At 41.4% G+C, this 26,160-nt stretch overlaps 1 protein-coding gene across 1 annotated transcript; it reads left to right on the forward strand. All coding sequences in view use genetic code 11, as the record gives it.

The window, feature by feature from the left end:
- Positions 1–1,047: 1,047 nt before the first annotated feature.
- Positions 1,048–25,933, forward strand: EGR_01006 (Ran-binding protein; the record flags this gene model as incomplete). The annotated part of the gene is made up of 13 exons (XM_024490255.1): positions 1,048–1,114; positions 1,489–1,609; positions 1,678–1,730; positions 2,299–2,510; positions 9,130–9,231; positions 9,664–9,848; positions 13,762–13,987; positions 19,961–20,059; positions 21,226–21,534; positions 23,646–24,005; positions 24,446–24,766; positions 24,839–24,950; positions 25,116–25,933. 13 exons carry the CDS (start codon positions 1,048–1,050, stop codon positions 25,931–25,933), a joined length of 2,985 nt encoding a protein of 994 aa, XP_024355074.1.
- Positions 25,934–26,160: the final 227 nt, after the last annotated feature.

A 26,160-nucleotide genomic window follows, 5' to 3' on the forward strand; every position in this document is an offset into this window, starting at 1 on the left:
ATGGCTCTAGCACCATATTAGCTGCAGAAACGATTGGAGATAGGTCAAACGAACAGAAAGTCCAATTTGCTTAGTCGGAGAATTACAGCAAATGTGTAGAGAAAGAGGAAAGGTTCCACTGGAGTTCATGCCCCTTACCCATACATCATCAGAGAACTTCAAACACTACTGCATTGCATACGATATAAATAAACTAAATTAACCAATGTAGGAAAAATTAATAGCTAATGGGTTGGTGCATTTCGAAAGAAACGAAAATTGATGTGTAAACTACTTATAGCGCGTCTCAATTAGGGGAAGAAGCACTTCTCGCTCCTCTTCTACTTTTATACCCATAAAACGAGCAGACTGGATGAAGGAGGATAACAGTATTTAATAAGTACTGTAAAAATGCACAGAGAATTTAGAATATGTAGAATAGGAGTTTGTTCCCTCCTCAGGAGTCAATGGTACCCGCTTAATCAATAGTTTGGTGTATACTGACCTCTTCTCACCTAAAAAGGTGCATTTAAGCAAACAAGCACTACGGTCTACTTCGCAACTTTCCTGGTTTGCTGCCATTGGATTTTAGTGCTTTTTACCACGTACAATCAATAATACTCCCTACATTATGCAATTTTAATTATTAACAGCACGTACGTTGGCAAAGCGCTATGCAGAATTACCAAATATTTGCTTTATAGGGCTTTAATGACAAGCTGGCCTTCATATATAGCCACTAAAGCATATAAAATTTATTTGAAACGATATAATAAAATAGTTAATAAAAATGTTAAATATAAATAGCTTTCTGGATAGCCAAATTGCAGATGTTAAAAGTTAAACCTTTTCATCACTTAATACATGAATTACCTTCGATTTGTCTTTAAGTCCTTATACACAAGTGCCTTAGTCATACCTTGTTTAAAATTGTGGAGACGCGTACGGACATTTCAAGTGACCAGCGTCAGCTGTTGAGATCAGTAATGGCAGAGCCGGTCTTAAGAAGAGGTCTCGAATTGCAGCAGAGAGTAGTGAACTCACTTTACCCTATCGCTGTTCGTTATAATGCAACTTTGCCGAAGTGCTTTATGCAATTCAAGGACTACTCAAATTCCCCTTCCTGGGAGGAAACGTTGAGACTTAAAGGCACGTATCTTTTAATTTGAAGAAATTTGCCACATTTTCCTTGTTTTTATTTGCATAACAATGCGTCTGGATGAACGTACTATTATGCTACGCGCAAATATCCATGCCTAGGAAATCTGACTGGTGAACACTGTCTTGGTCAGTATTAAAAGTCCTGGAAGTCATTATAATTGGTTTCTCTCCCATCATAGTGCTATTTTTCGGTTTGCAGGGTATTTACTATGTTTTTAGTTGTTGATGTTCGGGGTCAAATTCCTACTTCCTTTGCTAATTCATTCCCGTCTTTACATCCTTGCTCTTCTTCTTATTAGGAGTCTGCCAGAAATTAATTTTGACTGCTAAAGTTGTTTACCATTACAGACATGCGGACGCCATCTCACAAAGTCCCAACCGTTTTAAAAGTTGTCGCCGATCATCCCATACCACTTTGTTGCAGTCTTTACTACTATGAAGTTAGCATAAGTGCTAAAAGCCAGTGTGGGTGAGTTCGCTTGTTTATGCGCATTTTTCTTCCTGATATTTTAGTTTAACTTTTTGAACTTTTTTAAGGTCCCTTAAGGTCGGTTTTTCTTTTGACGAATCTGATAAGGCAAAACACCAACGTGAGTTCCCATCTTTATTAATGAGGTCAGAACTCCTTATTATGTATTGTGTTTGATGCAAATCAAAATGTTTCACATCCAAAGTTTTACCGTAGTTTGTTAGAATCTTGGTCTTTTCAGTTCTCATGACAACATTTGGGGGAAAAATATTCTACTAGGTCGCATTTGCATATGCACAAGCACATTTACGACCAAATGAAGCATCTTCTTATATTGTGACTGTTTAAATATTTAGTGGACATATGTGTGCCATTATTACAATTAAAGTACCAGTCGGGTAACTAGCGTTTCACGATAGCTATTGCCTTGTAACGTTCTAGGTGCTTCAGAAAGCTGTTGCACCCGAAATTGACCTTTATAAGTGCATCAGATTTAAAATATAGTAGAGTTTGACCCAAGATTTATAAGCATCATTTCCACTAAATGTAAGCCTTGCAAACTGATCCATGGGATATTCGTTTTTTGTAACCGGTTTTATCTCTCATCTTCAGTCTTATGATTAATATGCATAATATGATATCAAACTGAATGTACAAATTAAAACTATCTTGCTTTTGTAATTCGTTAGGTTGCGCCAACTTTGTTGGTTACCACAGCAATACAGGTCGAATTGGCCTCAATGATGGTGACTCCACACTAGGGGACGAAGAGAATGAGGTTTGCGGACCGCCTTTTGGTGTGGGTGATGTCATTGGCTGCGGTGTCAATTTCGTCAACAATTCGATTTTCTTCACTAAAAACGGGATTATTATTGGCAGTTCTATTGTTCACAGCAAATTAGTAAGTTACTACCCCTTGTTCATATCGCTTTGCTGTTTGATGCCTCCAAAGTTCTTATCCCTCATCTGAACTAGAAATCAGGTCTTCTCTATTACTTGTGAGTAATAATCCAAAGCAAAAGTGCATTTTAAAAAATGGATTTCTAATTACTATTTCGTTGTTTATATCTGCCTCACCGCATGCCTCGACAGCTTGTTCTATCAATGGTCGTTTAACACCTTTTTTACATGCATGATTGGCTTGTATATCTGAGTGGAGCGTTTTTTATTTAAAAGAGGGTTGATGATTCCGACATCCTCACTATAAGGTCACTCTTGTTCGAGAATTGCGGAGCAGCCTTCCCAGAAGACGGCTCTCTGTTGTAGCTAGCACCTGATAGAAAATAAACTAATACGGGTGTCATGGTTTAGTTTGCTATTTCAAATTAAAGTGCTAACTGGGATTTGAAAAGCTTGGTTGTATGTGTCTGGTGGTTATCGGGAGTCCCGTTTTGCAATAATTGAGATTTATAATTCGCTGGAAGATATGCATGTAGGCTCTGGTTTAGTTAACTGTGAAGCTTTCATCAGTTACACTTTTTGAATTGACTTTTCTTACAGTCTGTGCACTTTTGTAATTATTACCCATGGGATTCTTTTTAACCACTTTGCCGGATCAGCCCTTATTTTGGGCAATTGTTTATTTATTTATTGTTTATTTGTAGGTATCACGATCTAGAGAATTTTCCATTTTCACTAGTGATTAAGTTCAACTGATTAACTCCTTAGCTAGAGAGCGACTCTAAATTTAGTAAGGAACCCTCTAAAGATGAAAATGAGTACCATTATGTTTTTGTCCATGCATTTGGTATGCGTCCTATTTTAGGCTTAAGATTAATTTGTCTGATTCTTATCCCCCAAACATCTTTGTTGCATCATATTTGATTTCATCTCTTTAAAGCCTGTTATTTTTCACACAACCTGATTACTTCACACCTGAAATGCGTAAAACCTTTCATCATTTGGGTTTTTCCGAGATCAGCTCATAAAACCTAACCATATTACCGTTATCCAAACGGAAGCCTATTAGGAAAATTGTGTCTACGTAGGTACTGGTACTCATCAGGAACAGCCGGTGACGTTGTGATTGGTGCTTACAAAGTGATACACATTCGCAAAATTTAGTGGTTTTTGCACAGTAGTTGTGCTCATTTTTTGCTAGCTTTTACTTTTGTAATTTCCAGAAATTTAAAACCTAACTGCTTCATTTAGTTGTAAAATTTTTGCGTTTAGGCTGCTCTGTTTATTGATAAACTCCCAATATCTTATCAATAATGTTTATGTCTTTCTGTCAAATTGCAGTGCATATCTGTCCTTTTCTTTAAGTGCTAAGCTTTGATACCGCGATATTACAATAGACTATGCACCTACTTTCAGTAAATCGGTTTAGGATTCTGTTGATATTACTAGAATTTTTCCTGCTGAACAACGCCAGCCATCCTTCCCCTGAAGTCCGATAGTTTTTTAGGATGGTCTGGTTGATCAAAACAATCCAATCTATTTTGTTTCCATCTGTCAGTATTTATCCTGTGGCAGAAACTGTTACTTTTTCATGAGGACTATTAACTATGCATATAACTTCTCTATCTTTCATGGGGCAGTTTGTTCACTTTTAAGGGATGTTTGAATCCTCATGGGCCTTATCAATCGTAGTCCTATTCTCCCCTCCCAAAAGCCTGCATTTAAATTCAACTAACCTACTGATCCACCCAAGTTTTTCATACTTCTTGTTCTTTCCAAAACTGTTGTCCGTTTGACCCCTGCCCTTAAACGTGCTAGTCTTCGGTTTCAAAATTGTTACACATTCCTTTTGCCCTCCTTTTTTCCTCCTTCCTCTGCTGAATGCAGAGCTATGAGACGCCTTAGCCAATGGGCTCTGGTAAGGGATCACGTAAACGAGTGGCACGTGCAGATTTTGTATAAAACGCAACACCTTATGTGCACAATATCACCTCTCATAGGATTCCTCCTGCCTGTTGATTTCTCATGAAACTCCTAACAGCTTGTCGAAATTCACCTGTCCCTGATATTTGAAACGAGGGTTTAAACTCATTTGCTTTCTATTGGGAGTGGTTGGACAACGCCATCTTCCTTGGATACTGGGGCAGAAACCGAGGGTTTCTCGCAACCTGCTTGTTGGCTTATTTTTGTCTCGCTGCCGTTAGCGATGGCTGTTATGGTCAGCCTTGGTGTGTGTTTATGTGTGTATGCGCTTGTACATATTTGAACTTGCCTGTAAAATTGTTCATTAGTTACAAATTTTCGTACTGTCTGTTGCCAACGGATTTCATCGTTACTTACTCGAAGGCTACAGTACCTTTTGCAGGTGACGGCTTTGACGAAGCACAGTTACCTCTCATCTTTGTAAATATAAAATGTGTGAGATTCTCGTTGTATTGGTGGCTTTTTGCTCTTCTGTGTGACTCTATGAGAATTTATTGTAATTAATAAGAATTTTTTCGTGTGTTTAAAAGGTGCTAGCAATTTCAGGCAGTGGGTGGATACAAATGACGTTTCCTTGTACTGGTGTTGGTTGAATCCGCTCTTTTTTTCCATCGAATGAATTTCATGCCTGACATGCCAACGTGGATTACTAAATGAAGGAATACTGTACACTACTTATCCCCTACCACTTGTCGAAGCCTTCATTAGAACTCCGTTAAAATAGTTTTCCAAGCAAGTTTAACTTGGACGCCCAGGATGGATCATCCGGTTTTATAGTACAGTGTACTTCTTGCATTTGTCCAAACTAACAGCTCTTTGAACTTGTGAATTTATGCAACTCCAGACAGATAACTATTCTTCTCATTCAAATTTCAACAGTCCTCCAATCGCTAACTTATCCTACATTCGTTTTTGTAACTATCCCCCCTGTACCCCTTTCAGACGACCATTGTTAATCACCTCCTGGTCTGATTGCATTTTTCCCAGAATTTTGCCGTCGTGTGTGATGTGACTTTTGGTGCATTTTATCCGTAAAACACTGCACTTGACTTCATGCCATGTTGGTTCCCGTAACCCCAATGTGCTTGTCCTCGTTTAGGCTGTCAATTCGCCTTCAGTATGTCTATTTGCACTTTTTGCCGACCTGAAATATGAAGGAATCTCTGAACTTATTTCTCGTAATTCTCTTTTTCTCTTCGTGAATGAGGACAGGAATTCTTTTTCCCGATCATTTCACTCCTTAAGATTATGGTATCTTGTTATTCTGTAAGGGCCAGCCGCGGTGACGCAGAACTTGTGCATGATTCCATTCCATAAAAAGAACTCCTAAAGGTGACCCAACTTCAGCTGAAAAGCCTTTTCTACCTGCAAGATAAAATCTTTGTGATCACTTGACTAGATGCGAGGAGTGCACCATCACTCTCTGCTTCGGTTTCGATGGTGTGCGTGCATGCCTCTCCCAATGGTCTGGTTGGAAGATGTTCTCAGGGTTTCTCGTGCAAAGCCGACACCACCACCACCACTGTTGCACTTCATACGTTTATTTACGCAGTCGAGTTTAACCCACTAACAGGTCTGCACACTGCCTGCTTCAGAGCTCTCTGCTCTGCCTCAGTGTGCTGTTCACTGAAAATTACCAAGCTTGCAGCTAGATCAAGTTGACACTGGCTACCAGCGTCAGATGGATGTGACAACCCGGCGTCACAACCATACGGCACGTGTTTTCCATAAGTTGGCAATCACTATTTGCACCAAATCGTGTCCCAGATGGATTGGCTGAGATTTAGTTTTTGAGTACCATTTGATTTTATCATGTAAATTAATAGTAACTGGTATCGTACCAGAACAGTCAAACATCTAGACCACGGTGGTCAAGTTCTGCCCGAGACTCTAGTAACGAACTTGCTAGAAGGCAACCTGTTCCCCAAACTTGCAATTTCTCTTATCACATAGTTAAGAATTTGCCTATTTCGTTAAAAAGGACGATGGAGTGTTGCTGACTTTATTGGACTCTCTTGAGAAATGGCAAGGTGTTTAGCATTGTCAAAATTGTTTTTGTTTACTGCACAAAACATCGCAATTTTTAGTTTGATGGATGTGTGTAGGCATATTACCACATCAGAAACTAGAAGATTGATAAGTACAGAGATGGTTGCTATGTTTGACCTCCTCCATGTGGCTTGCAAATTCATTTGGACTGGTGGTGGTGCCATTCCGCATCAAGCAGAGGCCCATTGAAACCTTTGACTGTGCTCCTAGCAATATGCGAGCTCGGATAAAATGAGTGAACTGGAGTCTCAATTGCCTCTGCTCATATCGCTGTTATGCGGGCTTTGCTACTCGTCGCCTCAGCATCACTCATATTTTTTTCATAATAGGCAATATTTGTCTTTTGTGTATAGTGTTTTTAATTACATGCTTTTTAAAATCTGCATATGAAGTCTTCCCCATCCAAAAATTTCTGAGAAAAATTAATTTTCTGCATTTTCTACCCTTAAAATGTGGGTGTCAGAAGTGCATTTCAGCAGGAAAAGTACAAAACCCTATTTCAGCTTTCCACATGAACCCCCCAGAAACATCACTTATCGTCGTGGCAGTGTCATTTGCTTTTTGTTGCTGCTTTCTAAACTGGACGGATCTGCAACTGATATAAGACGGTTGAAGAGAAAAAGTGGTTCATTTTTTCTTCCAAATTCCCTGTCAATTTGGCTTTGAGTTTACTAAATGAGAAGTGTTTATTTCTGAGATAACTTTTACAGGATCGTAAAGTAATCTCAAATCATTCTACACTGATGTGTTATCAATAAAAAAGACTCCAGGCATGGCAATCAACCTGAATTGTAAATGATGCAGTGATGTGCAAACAAAACGCCTGCCCATAAATTTGTTTCTACTCGCTCTATACGCCTAATTGACACTGTCATGTCTGTTCAATATGTAATGAGCGGGAGGGTATTTTGATGTAGAATGCAATCAGGCAATGCCTGATGTGTAAGACTGAGAGCAATAATTTAGCTCAAATTGCCTCGAGCTCTGCTTTGGACTGGATATCATACAACTCATTCCTAGTGTACGCTTCAGGCTGTGCTAGTGCCCTTTGTGGATCAGAAACGACAACTTATCTCTATCTCTGGAATGCATGCTGATAAGCGATTGCCTTTTCTTGTACTATTTCTTCCTGAAAGGTCATTTATCTTTCTTAATCCCTGTGAAATCCTTAGCGGGGCACAATTTGGGTGATCTGAAACCGGTAGTCGCACCCTAACCACAGGACTGGAGCTGCTTTCTTTCAGCAATCTTTGTTGACCTGCGTTGATTTTATTGTTTGCCATCCTTACCTCTCATCTCGTGGTTTGGAGAACCCGAATTCCGTGGAGTCTTGGTGTTACGAGCGCTTTTCATGAATAATTCCATGAGAAAACACATTCTAAGATACGCATCAGTCCTTTAGAAGAAAAGTAGGCAGTACTTACACTGTGCTAACTGCGTGTGCTGCAGTCTTTAAATCCATACAAAAGCGAATGTTTTTTGGAAAAAAAGCAATTTGAACTGCATATACTGTCTCTAGCGCTTTTTGCCTCCCAAAGTTAAGCCATAAGGCGGCGTTATCAGAGTCATTTGCAGTTATGACATGAAAATCGTATCTCGTAATAGACCGAAAAACACCGTGTACTAAATTTGATGCCCAGTCGAGACGGGCAGAAATAGGCTATAGTTCAACCAGTCACGGCCTTCCTGCGCAGTGCATCACATTTGCTAGTGGTGGCATACCTTTGCTTTCGTTCATGTGCGTGCCCCATGTGCCTGGGTCCTGGGCCCTGTGCTTTTCGCGCCTTTTGGCTATCCGGCCTCCCCCTTTTGCCTTTCTTATCGCCACCGCCTTGAATGCGCCTACATGCCCCATAGACTGCTTAACTCATCTGATTGAATCGTGGAAGTGTATTCTGGCCCCCAGTAATGGCTTACTTCTATCTCTACTTGGATTTTCTTTACTGAGTGCTCTGAAGTTAGTCCCCTTTAATGGGGCAATTGAAAAGGTTAAATAATCTGTGCGGTGGTTTATAATACTGTAAGCAAAGAATTCTAGGCGTGGTTGTATCCAGTCTGATATTTAAATTTGTTCCTTCACCTTTTGCATCTAGTATTCATCACGACTTTCCTCATGTGCCTTGCAAAAAGGCCCTTTAGGCATCTCAGCATTGGGAACAGTGCGACATTCACAGGATGAATTTGTCATGTGGAATCATACACAATTCTACTTTGGTAATTTGTACCACCTACACACGTGCAGTATGGTTTGATTGCCATTGGTTACTGCTTGATTTGTCATGTCGTAAAACACGTGACAATCGAAGGAGGTGTTTAATCGTACTTCAGCTACTTTTTCCCCTCTGAATGCGTTTTCTTTCTTCGAAGGTGATCAGTGATGGCATACTTAGTGCTAGCAGATTTATATTATTTTAAAGCTTTTTGTTGATTCACCATGCGCCACCTTTGACGCCCGCAGTTTGACCAATCCATCTTCAGCATGTTGATATTAAACATCTTTATATTGGATACCTTGGTCAAAGCATAGTTGAAGATGATTTTAAAATAAATGTTTTTTTTTCCTTACTGGTGTGCGTGTTGTTATACAGACAATAGCTTTCAAACTCCAAAAACTGGTTGCCATAACAACTACTCCTGTTGCTCTTACCACTGATGGAAGTTTGAAGGACATATCTTGTGGTCTCACTAAGGTATTGAAAATTGCAAGTGTAAATGATCATGATAGTGCGCGACACTATCGTTCTACCCTTGTTTTCACCTGAGAATGTCAAGTTGCGTACCAAATGAGTTACCATTTGTGCATCTCTGTTGAGCAAGCCTGAGTCTTCGCAGATGTAATTAGTTTTCACGGGGTAATACTAAAATGCGGAAAGCTATTTCCTACGACATTGCTTTAAAAGTACGCGCCTTTTGTTTTGACTGTTTAGCCTTTGTCTCATCTATGTATGTACTTCGATAGTACTTCTTTCCATTGTCGAAAGTGCCGGAAGCCTATGTTTGCGCCTATCTGTAGTTAATATTAGTAAAGCTCTTGTGACTTTTTGCGGTTTAAAGATGAGAAAGTTCGCCCACCGCAAGTCAACACAGAAGCAGATAAGTTGTTTTTCCTGACTCTACTGCAGGCGAATGCGGTGACGATTCCTTGTGTTATAATGATCTCCCCTGCTACCGCTTTGATCGCCAACTTTGGACAACGCGATTTCGTCTTCGCGATCGCCCAGTACCTGGCCCAGGAGCGCTGCAGCTCTGTCACTCAGGCGATCGAGGATAAACTCACCGCGGATCTGGCCAATGTTGGGATGCAGAGGTAGGTTTTTCCTACACTTTCACGTTGACTGTTCCTGGTGGAAAGGTGCGCTAATCTTACTTCTTTGTTGTGGGTAGGTGCACACGCATGTGTGCGTATGTATGTTTTCCGTATCCTTCTCCACAAAGAACTCCCGGGGAATGAGTAATTACGTTACACATTTCGCAGCGCTCGAGCGTGTTCACTGTCTTTTATCTCGTTTATAGGCCGTTGTGCCTGCCTTAATTGTACTTAGACAAATGCTGGAGTCTTGACAACAAGGGTATTTTCCAACATCTCTGCCCTCCTATTGTGTTATTGAGGTCAAGGGAAGTGGGGTCGATATGAAGAGTATTTTGCGATTGAAGGACGCTGGGATATGTTTATTAGCCAATTTCATTATGCATTTTGATGTTTTAAATGCAGAAGCAGCTGACTAGGAGATGTACTTTCCAACGTGCAAGCCACAGCACACACGCAAATGCCACTCCAGACAGGGGCGTACCTCTTTTGCTCTCCACCTGTCTAGCCTTCTAGCACTTTGGCCTATTGCTATGCGCTGCACATGCATGAAATGTGTTTACTTTGATTGGAGGGCGTGTGAATGTTCGGTGTTGTGTTTAGCTAACTCCACATTCTTTCATCACCTCTGGTCTGACTTGTTTGGGCTGTTTTGACGGGTTCTGTGCCGAGTGATTCATTCCCTAGGTGTTACTTCAGGAAAGCATTTCTGTGCTCCTTACCCCTTATTGTATTTTAAGGCCTTCGTCGCAAATCGCAGTGGTTTAATTTGTGTTATTAAAGCGCAATGAGGTTTTTGCCAATGGAGAGGGTCTTTATTAGATTTATCATGCAAATCATACTGTTTTACCTTTTGAGAAATTACACTGATGAGCCTAATGTACCATGTTTTTAGCACATTTTTTACCAGCGTCGATTACATGCAACATGTATCCCTTATCAGTTGTTGAGATATAGTTACACCAAGTCGTGGTGCGACCAAATCGGTTGTGTTTAAGGTGATCAAGCCTTATGATGTTTTTTTTTTTATTTTAAAGATGATCACAGTTTTTACATCAGAACAATAGAATATCTGAGCCATGATAGTCCATTGTTCTCTGAGCTTCTTCTGACGAATATGCCAACAAATAATCTCTGTACGATACTTTGTTATAAATTTGTAATTTTATTGTTCTATGAGCTCTACTAATAATGCTAGTGTTGGATTGAGCCGAATTATTACAGTGTAGTACGTTTAATTTTCCCATCGCACATCTTATTCGGCCTGTTGAACTTATAAGAAGTTTTTCTTGTTACTGCTGCCTTTAAAAATGGAGGAGCGGCACTTTTCTTCATCGTAATCGGTCCCCTTGAATGCCTCAGTTGTCTCAATATATTGGTAGTAAATGTCTTAAACTCGTATCGTTTATAATAATTTGGTGTTTAGGCGAAGTCCTACGCTTGTAAGCTGTTTAAATTGGTCGTAAGCCCGTTTACCTTGTAAAAAGTTGAGGTTGCAGATAAGTCAGTATTTTTCACGCGCAATAGGTGAGAGATGCTAGGCGCGCTTTTCTGACTGGCAAAAACTAAAACTTCACAGCCACGATTGTCATAGAATACAAGCCTGACGCATGTCTGCTGCTCTTTTCCTGCGCTATTTAAACGTGTCGGTGTGGTGGTTGATGAAGTTTTGAACCACTATTGTGGATACAGACACAGTTGTTGTTTTTACCTCCGTTTTGTCCCGAATCGGAACAGACTGGTTCAAATTGCAACCACCTTGTTTCCTCCTCATCCATCCCATTCAGATGTGAATGTGGTCTTGCTCGTATTATGTACGACCAACTTTCCGCCTTGTGGTGAAAATCATAATACCAGTTTAAAATTGAAACTAGGTTGCGGGTACTTATGTGATGTAATAACTATCTCGCTTTCATTGCAAAGTCTTTTCTCTTCCAGCATATGCTTTATCTTCCACATGGAATGAGTACAAACTGCGATGTCGATAGAACTTGTCAACCTTTTTAGTCATGTTGTTCCAAACCATGGATGAATGGTTTGTTCATTGGTACCCTACACTCTGTTTTCCTACCTTATTAATTAATGAGATTTTGTTGACTATATACACAACTTTAGGTTGAACGATATGACGAAGTTCTGCATGCAGTTTGTCATTTTAATTTTACTGCGGTAAGAAACTGCTGATGTCGGTTGTTCCATCTCAGCACTTGTTTTCCTCTCCAGTACTTTGCTGAGGGTGAGATCAAATTAACGACATCTTGGAAATTCGGCCAAATAACGCCCTCAAAAAATGCAACCACCAAGTTATTTCGATTACCTTCTTTGGGAATTTTTATAGCTCAAAGCAGTTTTCCAATTTTAATGCCGAATTAATTTCTCACTGTTTCTAAATGGTTCTAAAGGTATCTGAGGTCATACTTAGGCAGCTGTCAATCGGCCTTTCAAATGGGGTGCATTCCGCACAGTGAAGGCATATTCTGACAATAGGCTTTTCAGTCCCTTAAAAGTCTTTTTTTTGGAGGGGCATCTGGAACACAAAGTAGAGATCTGAAAGTTAAGGAGAGCGCAGAGTTCGCATTTTCTTTACGGAAAATGTGTGACGGAAATGCCATTTAAACTTCCTGTTGTTGTACGTTATCTCTATTGTTACTGGCATTAATTTCTGTTCAGCGGATCTGTCGTATCTTCGGGACAGGTAGACCACATCAGGGTGGGTTGCTTTCAACCTACGCCCTCTGAAACGCAATGGCGTGATCTGGTTAGCAATATTCGGTTCATAAAAACGTGGCATTCCTAGGTAATATTTTTTTCATTAAAGTGTGTTTGAATCCCCTACATCTCCGCTTGGTTGTGCTCCATGTATAAAATGTCAGGAGTCAAGCAGATCATTTAGGGGAGACTTTGATTTTCGCGTGCGACATGTTATTTCATTTGGGATCAGACGCCGTCTTACTGTACTTTTTTCGTTTCCATGTATCCTTTCCCCAGCTTGGCACTAAAGATGCCTACTCTGACATTTGTTTCAGACATTTACAATCAATGAGATTTCTGGAAAAAATGATTTCATACCGCATATTATAGCATAGTCCTTTAATTGATCATGCCTTTTATGGGTTAGCGATCTGTGTGGGATGATGGCTACGACTGCACAGATTCAGGCGGTTTATGAAAACAATCTGCGTGTAAATTCAAACTCCACAAACGCTAGACCTAAGGCTATGTCTGTTTATGAAAGATCTTAACGTCTGGTTTGAAAGTAAAGTTTTGCGATATGATCCGAGCAGATGCGATCCAAAGTTTGAAAGCCCTTCATTTGGCATTTTTTGCTCAGAAAACCGCAACATTTTTTGGTAGTATATTTCACATTTGGAGGCTATTGTGACGTCTCTGTCTATACGTTCTCCCCTAAGCAAAGAGCTTTTTTTAACCTTTAACAACCCAGTTGTATACCTTCATTCACACATAAGTCTTGATGTATTTAAAAATGCTTTTGATGAAACCATAAACTGCACACATAGTATTTGCATTTTATGCTAATTTTCTGAGAATTCAGCACATTTGAAAGTGCACAGTTGGTAAATTGTCATAGCTTCTAATTACTTCTGTTAACTTGGTCTCCCACTGATTCCAGCAAAAGTGGAACTTGTTTTTATCTCGCTGTCAATGTGATTACAGATTTGCTGTTTCATTGCAACAGCTGACTTGCTGCAATAAGTTGGTAAACTCCCTTCTAGATGCAGTGACATATACATAATCGTCGCTTTTGAGTGGTTTAAAGCGCTTCACATCAAGGCGATGGATAGGGATTTTTTTGAAAAATTACTTAGACTTTTAATTAATTAAAAATCGGTACCAACCGAGAGCTAAAACACCTTCATCAATTGGAGTTCATATCCCTTTTTTAATATTCAAGCCTCGTCCTGGACTACTTGATGAGACACGGTTATCTTGCCACGGCTAGCTCCATGGTCAGACCGTCGCTAGTTTCGCCTCGGGCTATCACGGCCGCCACAGCTGCTGCCATCCCTGTTCCCCCATCTCCTAACCCCCCATCATTGGAGTCGGAGAATGGAAGCCTAGCTAAAGTCGACCCCGGTTCAAACTCAACTCTCCCATCGATTCAACCCGATGCTCCTCAGGTAGGTACCCCTCAAGAAACCCTGCCTTGTATTACAACCCTTTTAATCCCCCATTTGGATGGACGAGGTATGTTGCGTGAAATCCTCTCACGAATCCTAATCTTTACTTATGGCGTGTGAGCGCTATAGTCGTAAAACATGGCTAGCGAGGATGAGCTGCTTTACTTTCTGCCTCCAGCATTTCCTCCTCCTCCCTAACTAATTTAAACGGTGAAACGTAGGTACTTTTATGCGAAATTTCTGCAGGAAGTGATGCGGTGTGCTCTTCATTCAGACAAGAAAAACGGCTCTGCTATGTGACCTTGAGACGGAAAAATACAATAGGATATGATATTGTTAAAAGCCTTCTTATTATGGTCAGAAGAATCTTGAAAAAGGCATTGATGAATGTGTGTGTGCAAGTAAAGGCATTATAATTACCCATCCGTGTCTTTGCAAAACGTGATCATGTACCTCAACAAACTTTCCTCTTTCTACTATTAGGGTATTGTCAGTTATTTTTTAATCAACTCCGACAGCGTACACTTGTCGTACCACTTTCTTCTTTTTGGAACGTCTGTGCGTATATTGTGTTTTTTGTATTTCTCTCCGAAGCCTTTGTACAGATCATAAAATTTGTACTGTACTAGAAGTCTAAATCAAAGTATCAATGGTGAATTTGTTTGTTTTGAATGCAAGTAACTTTATTAGGATTTGAGTCCTCCCGCTTGAGTCATTAATGAGCTAAGCCTATGTCAACCTGATCTGGTCGTGTGCGAGCATGTACTTTCCCCAATGAAAGGTTGCCGATTGCCTTGTAAGCAGTTTTGGTAGTGATTAAATTAGCCTTCTGTCTTACTCAACTAGGTGATGCTTTGTTAATGATTTAGGCAGCTCCTACAAGGAAGGCTTATTAATGAGGACATCAGCATTGTTGTAGCCACTCACTTGTCATCGATGTAAAACGGTTTTCCTCAAATTGTTCCTCGTTGCCTTTCTCAAAGTGATTCTCACAGTCCTCCAATTCCACTACTTTTAGAAATGCGCGGATGGAAAATGACTGAATAGCTAGCGTTGTTCGCCTTGAGCTGGTTGCTCAAATCACGCTTTATCTTGTCAATATATGACCTCGGGACAGACGGATTTAAAATAGCTGTGTGCGTGATCAAATCCAAACATTGGTTGTCGTGTTGCGGGTTCCGAGTTCGGAATGTCAGATGCGTGGCTGCAGGATGGCCATTTGGGTCGGCTTTGTGGTCGCGCCCTATTTTTTGTCAGATGGGTCACGGAATCGTGCTTTCCGGTACTAAAAATAGACCACAGAGGTTCAGAGTTCGGTAGTCTATGCAATGGTTATTGAAGTAGCCAGGGGCAATAAAAAACAAGGAATAGTGTAAATCAGCACTGCAGATGTGGCTTAAATTGCACATACGGGTGTTTGTTGTCAGTCAAGGCGACTGCACACACGATTCTGTGAGGCGTTGATTTGCACCAGCCTTCAGGCGCACCCACGCACAGGCGCATGATGAAACCCGTTTTCCCATCTTGTGGATGCATTGAAAGCTGTGGATGTTTTATTTTCATTATTTTACGACAGGTGACGGCTTTTCGTCTTCGCATGCAAAAACGCCCGACTTCCCTTCGTCCGCACACACAGGCCGCTCATATTTGTCCGCATTGCGTATTTCCGAATAGAATTTTTACACGACTAGCGATTTGTCATTGGATATTCAGCAATTAAACAGATAGTTATATTGTACCAATGAATCAAAAGTATTTAAGTGGTCTTTGCATCGTGCTATGCAGTATTTACTGCTTGCACTTGTGGTGTGTAGTGATAGAAATACGCAGAATTAGGCGCGGTTACTTTCGAAGCAAAAAGGAACCACTTTTGAGTCAAGATTTCAGTCGTTGTGTCAATTTTAATTTCTAACTACTTACCCTACTCTCGAGACCAATATAGACTCCGACTTATGAAAGATTAAATCACTTGGAAGCAGAGCTTAATGACTGTGTTGGAGTTTTCAGTTGCCTGTTGCTCGGTTAAGATGTTTAGCTATTTACGAGAGCAGCTGTTTGTAGGAGCAATGATTTATAGTCAGCCGTTATACCACCTTGTTGATTGAAAAGTACATTGTGTATGTAAAAGTTCTAATATCTTTCTCCCTGGAATAATCACCAAACAAATTGTTTACATCGGATTGACCTTTTTCAGTCGCTTATTGTTTTTGTAAATGGTTTTAAATGACTCTTCCCTTGATAAAGTCACAAGTTCATTTTTTACTACATGATGGATCGCCAATCGCAAATTCATGTGCAGGTGTGTCAAAGGCCCATCAGCTTTCCCCCCTGCGATTTGCGAGGACGTTTTTTTTATTGAAACGTGTTCAAACATTTAACAATGAGAATGTACTGCCATCTGCAGTGACAGGTGTGCTTAAGCAGTTTACTCCTTCGCCATCACCTGCCTGCGTGTTTTCGCAGGAACGAAGTGGGGCACGGATGCATTGTCACTCTAAATCATATGTTTAAAAGGGCAACTTCTAAGTGCTTGAGTGTTCACTAATTGACAGGACCACGTTGAGTTTGACTCGGCATCTTCTTAAACTCTGGCGTATTGGGAGGATGGTTACTGTCATTATCTCTAATGCGCAAAGCAGTATTTTTCCTATAGTAATTATTTGCAATGGTGCTGACAAGTATGCTTGGATAGCACGGCGGCAGCTGCTGCAACCAACGTGATAGGAATATCTTCCTTTGCAGTTAGGGCACAGATACTGTCACGACCGCGTAAATAACATCACATGTACGATGGTCTGCGGCAGGATTGCTGTGGTTAGTAAGCCTGTGGGGACCACCTCATTAAGTGTAGTGCATACTTCTCAAACTAAGCTTGATATTTCCTGCTAGGGGTACACGAACCCGCTGATGGGCTTTTTATTGTTTAGGTGCGATATTTTAGGGTTCATCCTCCGATTTATTTGGAGTATGAGAAATTTATAACTGCCCATGAAAGCATACGTGGTGCAATTACTGACATTATCTGAATTTCTTATGTATTATATCAAAATAATGGTGAGCAAAATCCTAACTCTGCCTTAACAAGCTTGTATTTCCTTCTTCTAAATTTCATTTTCACTAAATGTTCAGCGACATTGAAAGGAGCCTCAAAAGCGAAGAAGTAGGGATGTGTCGCGTAGCACTGGTCCCTGTTGTCTGCTGTGGAAAACCGCAATGCTTATGCGGCTTCCCCTTTGTTCTTGGTAACTACATTTGGAGTAAATGTGTTTCGACGTTGAATTGGAGAGGCAGTGAGGCAAGTCCTGAGCTAGCGTTTCCTTAATTGATGTCTCCATACTCCCCACCCCTGTCGGTGTTGCATGGTACACGACAATAATTAAAGCGCAATATGGCTTGTAAATTAGCATTTGTCTTACCATGATTTCGAATGTCCTGACCGGATGTTTCAATTTCCTCCTCCAACCTTTTCATTGCGCATGGGTAATGTGATAAACGACTTGTGTTTCTGCATAGGACGCTAGTAGATAGTTTCACTTATACCATCTTGTTAATCAAAAGCTGAAAAGTTCTTAATTTGCATCTTATAAGATACAATCACTGTCTCCAGCATAACTGGCTGCATTCACCTCCTTTCGTTACCCAAATCTTATAATTGTTTCGTGCGTTTCACAAAAACTGACTTCCTAGGCATCGTAAAAGGCCAGATCGCCTAGAGTTTATGTTGAGAATCTCAAATGTCGAATGACCTTTTATTGGAGTCGTTAAATCACTTTCCAAAGGGGAAGTAAGCCAATTGTATGTGGTGACTTTGTGAAATCAACACGTTTATACGGATGGACTTTTTGTGGTAGTCGGGAGCCTCTGCCGTAAGGCACTTTCCATCAACAGGATATTTTCAGTTTCGCTAGTTACTTTTTACTATTCCTAAGTGGCGGATGACGCCCGCCAATTCTCCTCTACCAGCCTTGTTGTTATTGGATCGAGACAAATTTAGTTTAAAGCACTTTTACTTTCTGCCGACTGAGTGCATCCAGGTGGTATTTGGGCATTTTTGTCAGCAGCAAGATGTAATGGCTGCATAATTACTTTTATTATCGTCATAAAAATGTCATTCACACTTCATTACTTTTTCTCCTTTTGGATGGATTTCATGCATACAAACAGCACATACGAAGCATAATTAAATAAGACGGAGTCGTAACGAGTGAATTTCATTATAAATGTCGTGGTATAGAAGTGTGCGTTGCTGCCGGCGTCTTATAGATGAAACCGGATTGGGGAAATCGGCATTGAGCACCAAAATTTACTGCTGTCTGATGCTTTTACGAAGATGTGCGCATTTCTACCTTTTTGCTCCCAACATTAATCTCATAATTATCATTATTCCCGATTCCGTTACCATGGTCACATAATTTATTAGTACCTGACACATTGGTTGGCGCGCATTCCTGTGTCTCCCATGTACTGATTATTCAGAAACAGTTAACCATCACCATACATAAATACTACTTCTAATTTTTGCGTAATTTCAATTATTTACCTTATTATTTAAAATAGTTTCTTTATGACTTCTAACTTGCCCACTTTACTGCGCTTTCTCCTTAAAACAATTGCAGATTTACCACCACTTACTTATTTTTTTAATGAAACTGTCATTGCATAGTAATGTATGCGTAAATTGCGACCAGTCTTTGGATTTTCCCATTTTGACGTAGCAAGATTCACTTGAATTTAGAATTCCTTGGTTTTGTGCTTTTATTGTGGTCCTGACAGCACTTAGAACTCGTAAGCATGGCCAGCACTGATACATGACATCTGACTCGACTGCTTTTGTTTTAAATTGAGCACACACAAACCACATGAACTGTCGGGCAATAATGACAATTAATATCCCATTGTAATTACGAGTCGCATTAAGATTTACTGGTTTGTGATAAGTTTATTCGAATTCAGCTTTATTTCCACTTATCCAGTGTTTTTGGTGGAAGCATTCGAGCGACTGTCTTAGATGGAATTAACGGTGTATTGCTTGGCTTGACTTTTGCCACGGTAACACATGGCTGTGTTTCTAATCCAAGTTATCTCTGGAGTGCTAAGACTATTTTTTGTCAAGCTTTCCCTGTCTTAAAGAAACAAATGTCACCTTGTACAAGTATAGCATCCCATTGCTTTATTTTACTAGTTTTAGAAGCCATTTTACCCGATGATACTTGTCCCGGCTGTATTCCCATCTTTCTGATGCGCACACTCCATGTACGTTTGAACAGACTCCACCTTCGTCCTGATTTTGGTAATACGTTATTCTCCTCACCAAAAGAAATCATAGGAAAGCACTCACTTGTGTTTTTAACTATTTGTGTAGCTTATAAAAGGGCTAACGACTTCGCCATGTAACAAATCGTGTGGGTATTGCATCGTAGCTCGCGATGACTTTCCAAAGAAATCCGACTCGGTTTTTTTCTGTGTCAATAGAGGAAATTTACCTAGCCAAAAATTGCACATTGGTTGAGTTTACAGCATGCCTCAATAATTTAATCGGTTTGAAAAGCCGTGTTATCCCACTCCTCCTTGCTATTTCATTCAGTCAGGTATAAGGAATTCTTTGGACAAAGGAATTGAGAAAACACGCCACCTACCTATTTCTCCCTGTTAACTTTCGACCCTAATTCTTGATTGTCCTTCATACCACACATCCACTGCATTGCTGCTCTCTAATCTTGTCTCTGACTGAAGCTCTCGCACTGGTGTATGCATTAGATTCTTTTTATCTAGCGAAATGCGCAAAGTAAGAAAGAACGGGCAGACGCTGGCATCACATGAGTAAATTGTTTGTGCGAAATTCCCCTTACTTAGACTGCACATGGTGAGTAGTCATAACTGCACTTTAAAATGCTGCAAGCTTGCTTGCGGATGCCCGCTAATTAGGTTTCCCATTCCCTCTCTGTCTCTCTCTCTCTCTCTCTCCCTATTCAGTACTCCCTAAGCCCCAAACTCAAACTTTGGGCTAAAAAGTGGAGTCTAAAGGAACTTTTCAAGAGCCCATCCTCGACTCCATTGCGTCACGGGAAGGTGGTAAGTTCCAATTCGTATCAAGCGTCCATTTCCTTCCCCTCTCCCACTTCCCGCCCTTTCTCCTGGTCTGCCAACCTAACCTGCAGCGCACCACCGCCATCACTACTGTTCCACCCTCCTCTACCCCGTCACCTCCGTAATCCTTTTCCCTACTCCCCTCTCTCCCTCCCTCTCACATTTGCGTATCTCTATAACTCTGATCGGAGTTTTAATTTTTGGTGCTAGGTTTTCTGTAGCTGCTGCACTGTCTAAATTATTTAAAAACCTTCTCCCCATAACATTTAGCAGAAAGAATTGAATATCCGGTTTTGTTGATACTTCCCTCTTTTTCATTCACTTTTGGATGCACATAAATTATCTTAGCATCCACTCACAAGACCTGTCTTTCTGGGTGTTTTAATACGCATCCATTAATATTACTTACAAAATCCGTCATGGTTCTTCTAAATTTTTGAAATAAATATTTTATGCGTTTTCAACTCGAGTATTTTCACCTTTTTACGAGCATCAGGTCTCTATAACACGTTTTCAGAACTTAACAAGTTTTTGAAAGGTCTGTTATGCGGTTGTATTGAACTAACCGTTTTGCCTTTTCATTCTCCTTCATAGGCGGTGTGGAGGGAATGAATAAGGTTACCTGTTTTTTTTTTTTTATTCCTTACTATATAGATCACATTCACTGGGCGTCTTTTTTAGTAATCATAAAGAGATGTGGACGCCTATTATGTGTGAACTTTGTTTGTCTCGTAGTCATTCACTTCAAATCTACATTCTCTGCACAAACTCATATTTTCTTTGGCCCTACCCGATTAAATAGTTATCTGCTTTCTGAGCGCTGCCCTCTCAATTAAACCAACCACATAGGCTTCATGGTAAGATAGTTTAAAACCACCAAATTTTTGAGATTGAAGAAAGCACCACACTTGTGTAATACCTGGGAATCACATTTTTGTTTCAACAGAAGTTCCTCAAAACGCCTCACATCATTTTCGTCACTAAATTTAGGAAGTTTGTTCCCACACAGCTCCAATTGATGGGTTAAACGCCACTTCTCCACTCACAGATTGTAAGCTGGGCAGTTTACTGATGCTATTTTATGGGTATCTACTGAATTTCGAATCGACACCACTCCACCATATCTGTTTCATTTACATTTTTGACTTAAGAAACGAGAGTTGCTGGAATCGTCAATGACGGAGACAGGAGTTACGCCGACTACTGAGACCGTATCGTTATCCTTACTTTCCAACGAGGTTCCAAAGTCTGCACCCCCCAGGGAGGGGTGGGAGTGTGGCGGCGGTGAGAAGTGGCCTGAAACGCCGGAGGCGGCGAATCGGCGGATCCGATTGGCCGAGTTGATTTCTCAAGGCCAATACCTGCAGGCGATTTCTCAATTGGCTCATGACTATACCAGCCTCGTGGAGACAATGCCTTCGATTATTTTCATGCTACGATGTCGTTACTTCATCGAATTGGTGCGTAGACTCGCTTGAAACGTCCATTTTATTCCACTTTTCAGATCCACTTATGCGTATGGTTATCCAACTCTTATCACACTTGCAAGGTCGTGTGTCATGGTTACTTGTACCATAATTGTGCGAGCTCACGCACACGTCACATCTGTCAACTGAATTACTGAAATAGCGGGTCTTGTGTGCTAGCTGACTCATGTGAGTTTTGAATCGCTTCCCATGTTACCTCCCTTCAGCTGATTTAGCACCGACATCTGATGGATTAATTTAGCACGGCCACTCAGACTGCCTATATTCGTTTCGGCCTTGCTTCAAGGTCAAATGCCTGATTGGGTGAAGCATTTCTCATGCCGGTTTAAACAGCTGACTGCCATCTGATTGGCGCGCGAGCACCCGCTCGGTGTTTCGGCTACGGGTGACGTCAAAGTTCTCTTTCCCACAGTCCTGCTGCCACTCATAAACTGCCTCACCTCTCTCTCTCTCTCTCAATACCTGAAGCTATGTGGACTTTTTCGACTAATTTATCATGAATTCGCGCTGCATTTGCTGGTTACCGGTGCACGCTTTTGGAAAAAGCGAACAACATTTTTTTCTTCAATAATAATCCATTATTCACTTTAAGGATTGCTGTTTGGCGATATTTATTCCTTATTAATCTTTTAGTACTTGTTTGAATTTGATATCATCGGGAGGATATCGGTATCTAGTTAGGGATATAGCGGTTACTAGCTCAGTTTGTTTTAATAGTTTGAGAAATCGTTGAAAATGCATTGCATAACTAATGATTTTAAAACATGGCACTTCAAAGATTACGATAAAAGATCTTGATGCATTTGTATTCCTCCCCAAACCTATTCCACAGAAATGTTTAAATAACCCCTAATGCTTTCATAAATAGAGCTATCTTTAAAAAGAGGATCTAATGAAATTTCTTTAACGTGTACATTATCAAAGGTTGCTTTCTACTCTGCTATTCGCGGTGGACTGAAGCACAACTAGCACCCCCGCATCTTGGGAATATGAACTTGTCTATCTGGTTGGTCAGTTTTCAGTAAAATTGCTAAGCAAATTTGCATACACATGCGTCTTATATTCCACTGCACAGAAGAGGTGTTAATGAGGCTGGGGTCGGTGACGCGTGTGTCCTTGTGTGAAGTGAATGGAGGAAGGATGTTAAGTTCCATAACTAATTCTTTTTCTGAATGTCAATGCACAGTGACACATCAGTAATCAAATTACGTAAACCCCAGTGATTCCCTCGTTCATATCGTGCGATTCGCCCTGTACTGATTTTTCGAGTTGGTTTCGACCATCGACGCGTCTTCAGTCACACAAACACCTTCATTTAACTCTAGCTATTGACTTCGGTGATAAGAGATAATTGGAAAACATTTTGGAGGTAATTACCGTATTCTCTATCCCCCATCCACGAGGTGTCCGGCACCTCCCGCCTGAATCCTATGAATGCTATGTATGGATCTTTTTGTAAACGAAAATTTACCGCTAAGCCGCATCATTTATGCGTTTGCATCACATTTTACAGTTGCGGGTCAATTTTGCTGCAGAAAATGTTGCTTGATATCTTTAATTCAATGGTATTTCGAAAAATCATTCTTGAAAATAGTCGACCTTATTTCTCATCGCTTTTTCATTTTCAGTCAAGCAGGGAATTTCTAACTGCCCAGATGTTAACCCACGATTAACAAAGGGATTCTGTAAATACTTTTTTGTTAACGAGGACAAACGAATATCAATTATCAAATTCAGAAGTAAACACATGTGCACACGTATAGTGGTATGTCTTGGTAGCTCTACATGCTGAACTGCGTCTTACACCCTCAGTATTATTGTCTTCCCGGGATTCCCACTCTTTCGGCGAAAGCGATTTCGTTCACATATTGCAATATCATTATGCCCCTCTTTGCCGGCATCATTGAACCAAATTGTGCCGCCAATTCGCACGCTCACATATAGTTTCGTCTTCAATTTCTCTCACGTACTACTATGCTTGGCTTGGGTTATGGTTGTGAGTGTCAAGTGATTGTTGCATCTCCCCTATCCGATTGGTAGAACATTGTACTAATTAATAATAAGTAAAAGTATTTATTCCTTAGCTATTTACGAATCAACGTCCGTCTGAAGATGTTGCCCGGAAGAAGACGGCAACGGCGCCAACGGTCACGCCGACGAAAGCGACATCCGCACCTCCTAATTCAGACTGCAAGAATGGGGGGAAGATGGGTGTAGGCACCACCTTCAAGCGTCCTCAGCCATCCAGCTCACCGGAGTGTTCGCCCTGTGGCGGTGGGAGCTGCTTTCGGCAGTCCGCTGCTGTTCGCAGGAAATGCGAGGAAACCAATGGGAGCACGAATGGTATTGTTGCAGAAGATGAGAATGATGAGGATCTTCTCATTGAGTGTATCCGTCAAGAGAACGGTGGTGTGGCAGTTCTGCAGGCACCACGATGTGTTCAGGTGAAGCATCGTTTTTACATTGGTCGGTGTCACTTCGTGCGTTAGAGAGTCTACACTTAGTGCAGCCGTATTTTGGGTTGCTATACTTCTGTTGTAGGTAATAAGCTGTTTATCAGGAACTAAAATCCATCTCCTAAAATGCGACTTTATGTCCATTGATCTCGGTATTTGCAATCCGTTAATTAACTAATCTATGGAGCCGTGGTTAATATTGTCGGGCCTATTTTAAAATAGCCTGCCATGATAATTTCATGAAATTATAAGGCCGAAATTGTTGGAATTTTGACGCAAACTTTAGTCCAACAAATCCATCCTGCCCATTCATTCAATACCATCTCAACTGTATCCTATCGTTAAGCTTTTTTACTATGAGAACTATGTTTCTTGTCTCTTATCTAACATGGTGTTTTAAGACTCGGTCTCAACTCATTTTTTGCCAGAACGGTATCTCCATATTGACAAAGGAGAAAAAAAAAGCTACCAGAAGTCTTTTCAAGTGCTCCTCGTTAAATTCGGTCGAGAAACCACCAGAAGTCCCTATTCAGAATGGAATTACTCATAAAAGTACCCACGACTCCGACACCCCACCCGAACTTTCTTCCCATCCCATCCCGATTGGCGAAACGATGCCGATACAGGAGAGCCCCGTTGTCTTTCTGGACCTCAACAGCATTGTGCAGTTGGGTCGAGAGCTTCGAGACAAGGCAAAAGAGCTGCAGGCAAAGAATGCTCTCTCTCCAGCCCAGGCCGCCTTACTTCAGGTCGGTTTGGAAAGAATCTATCAAAAATATGGAACTTACAAAGTAGACAATCGTTTGTTTTCATAACTATAGGACGCCTTCAGCTTGATCGCCTACGAAAATCCCTACGAGAGCCCATTTGCCGATTTGATGCATCCAAGACACAGAAAAATCCTCGCAGAATCCGTAAGCAATGCTATTTTAGGTGAGCCAATCTTGTCGATCTTAAAAATATGTCCTATTCCCATCACGAGCATATATATACAACTTCGTATTTTTGAGATAGTACACAAGGAACATCGACGAAATTTTTTAATTATATAGGGGCATAGGAGAAAGCAACAAACTAAAAGGTTTCTTAAATTTACAGTAAATTTGGGTAAGGCGCGGTACCCCCTCCTGGAGATAGGAATCGGTATGTTGGAGGAGACGGTACTGAACGGTCAAGGGGGTAATCGGCTATCCCTCAGCTTGGCTGATGCAAAACCCCTTCGAAAGCAGCACAACCAGGCAAGCACCTCGTCTGCGGGGAGCACACTCACCCCGTCACACACGGTTTCCACCTCCGTCAACCTTCCGTCAACGGTAGGCATCTACGCTACCGCCACCACTGCCTCCTCTCCCTCGCCCCGAACGGGTGGAAGTGGTGGCAGCGGTGGGCTGCAGCAGTACCACCGAGGCCATCGACGGCACCATCACCACCATCACCGTTCTGCCACCTCTTCCCTCGTTGTTACCTCCACTACTACTACCACCTCTGCCACGGCGTCGCGTGCGCTTAATCCACTGTCCTTCCTCGCCAATCTCCCTCCACCCACTGTCGCCCTTCGTCAGCGCTCCTCCTCGTCAGCTGGTCGCCGATTGCGCAACACAATCGTACAGAGCTCGCCCCGCGACACTGGCGAGGAAGGGCTGCAGGAGATTGTCGTCAGCGGCGGTGGCGGAGTAGAGTGGAGAGAGGAAGCAGCGGAGCGAGAAGACGAGGCGGAGACGGCGGCAGTGGCGACGACGACGGAGGTCGAGGAAGTTCAGCTAGTGTTCCAGGAGGGCGGAAGAGTTCGCGTGGATCGATATGCATCTTCTCCGCCACTACCGCCACTGCAAAGCGTAGATATACGCGTCGGAGGCTCTGAGATGGCGGGCTTCTTTCATCCGGCATTATTCGTTCCCCCGTCCCCTCCATCCTGAAGTACTATCACCACTAACACGGCTGTCACTACCACCTCTGTTGCCGCCGCCGCTCCACCACCCCCTCCCCAACCCTTATTGTTATTTTACTGTTCTTATGCCCTACACGCATCACACCGCCCAGTTTGTCCCCTCCTTCAAATTACCCAGTTTGCCTCTGAGCATCCACACACACAGTTCCTATTATTATTTTCATTAAAGTAACACAAGTTAGCTGTGATCCAACT

Source organism: Echinococcus granulosus (genome assembly GCF_000524195.1).
Source record: "Echinococcus granulosus chromosome Unknown EG_S00004, whole genome shotgun sequence".
In the NCBI taxonomy this organism is placed as follows: domain Eukaryota; kingdom Metazoa; phylum Platyhelminthes; class Cestoda; order Cyclophyllidea; family Taeniidae; genus Echinococcus; species Echinococcus granulosus.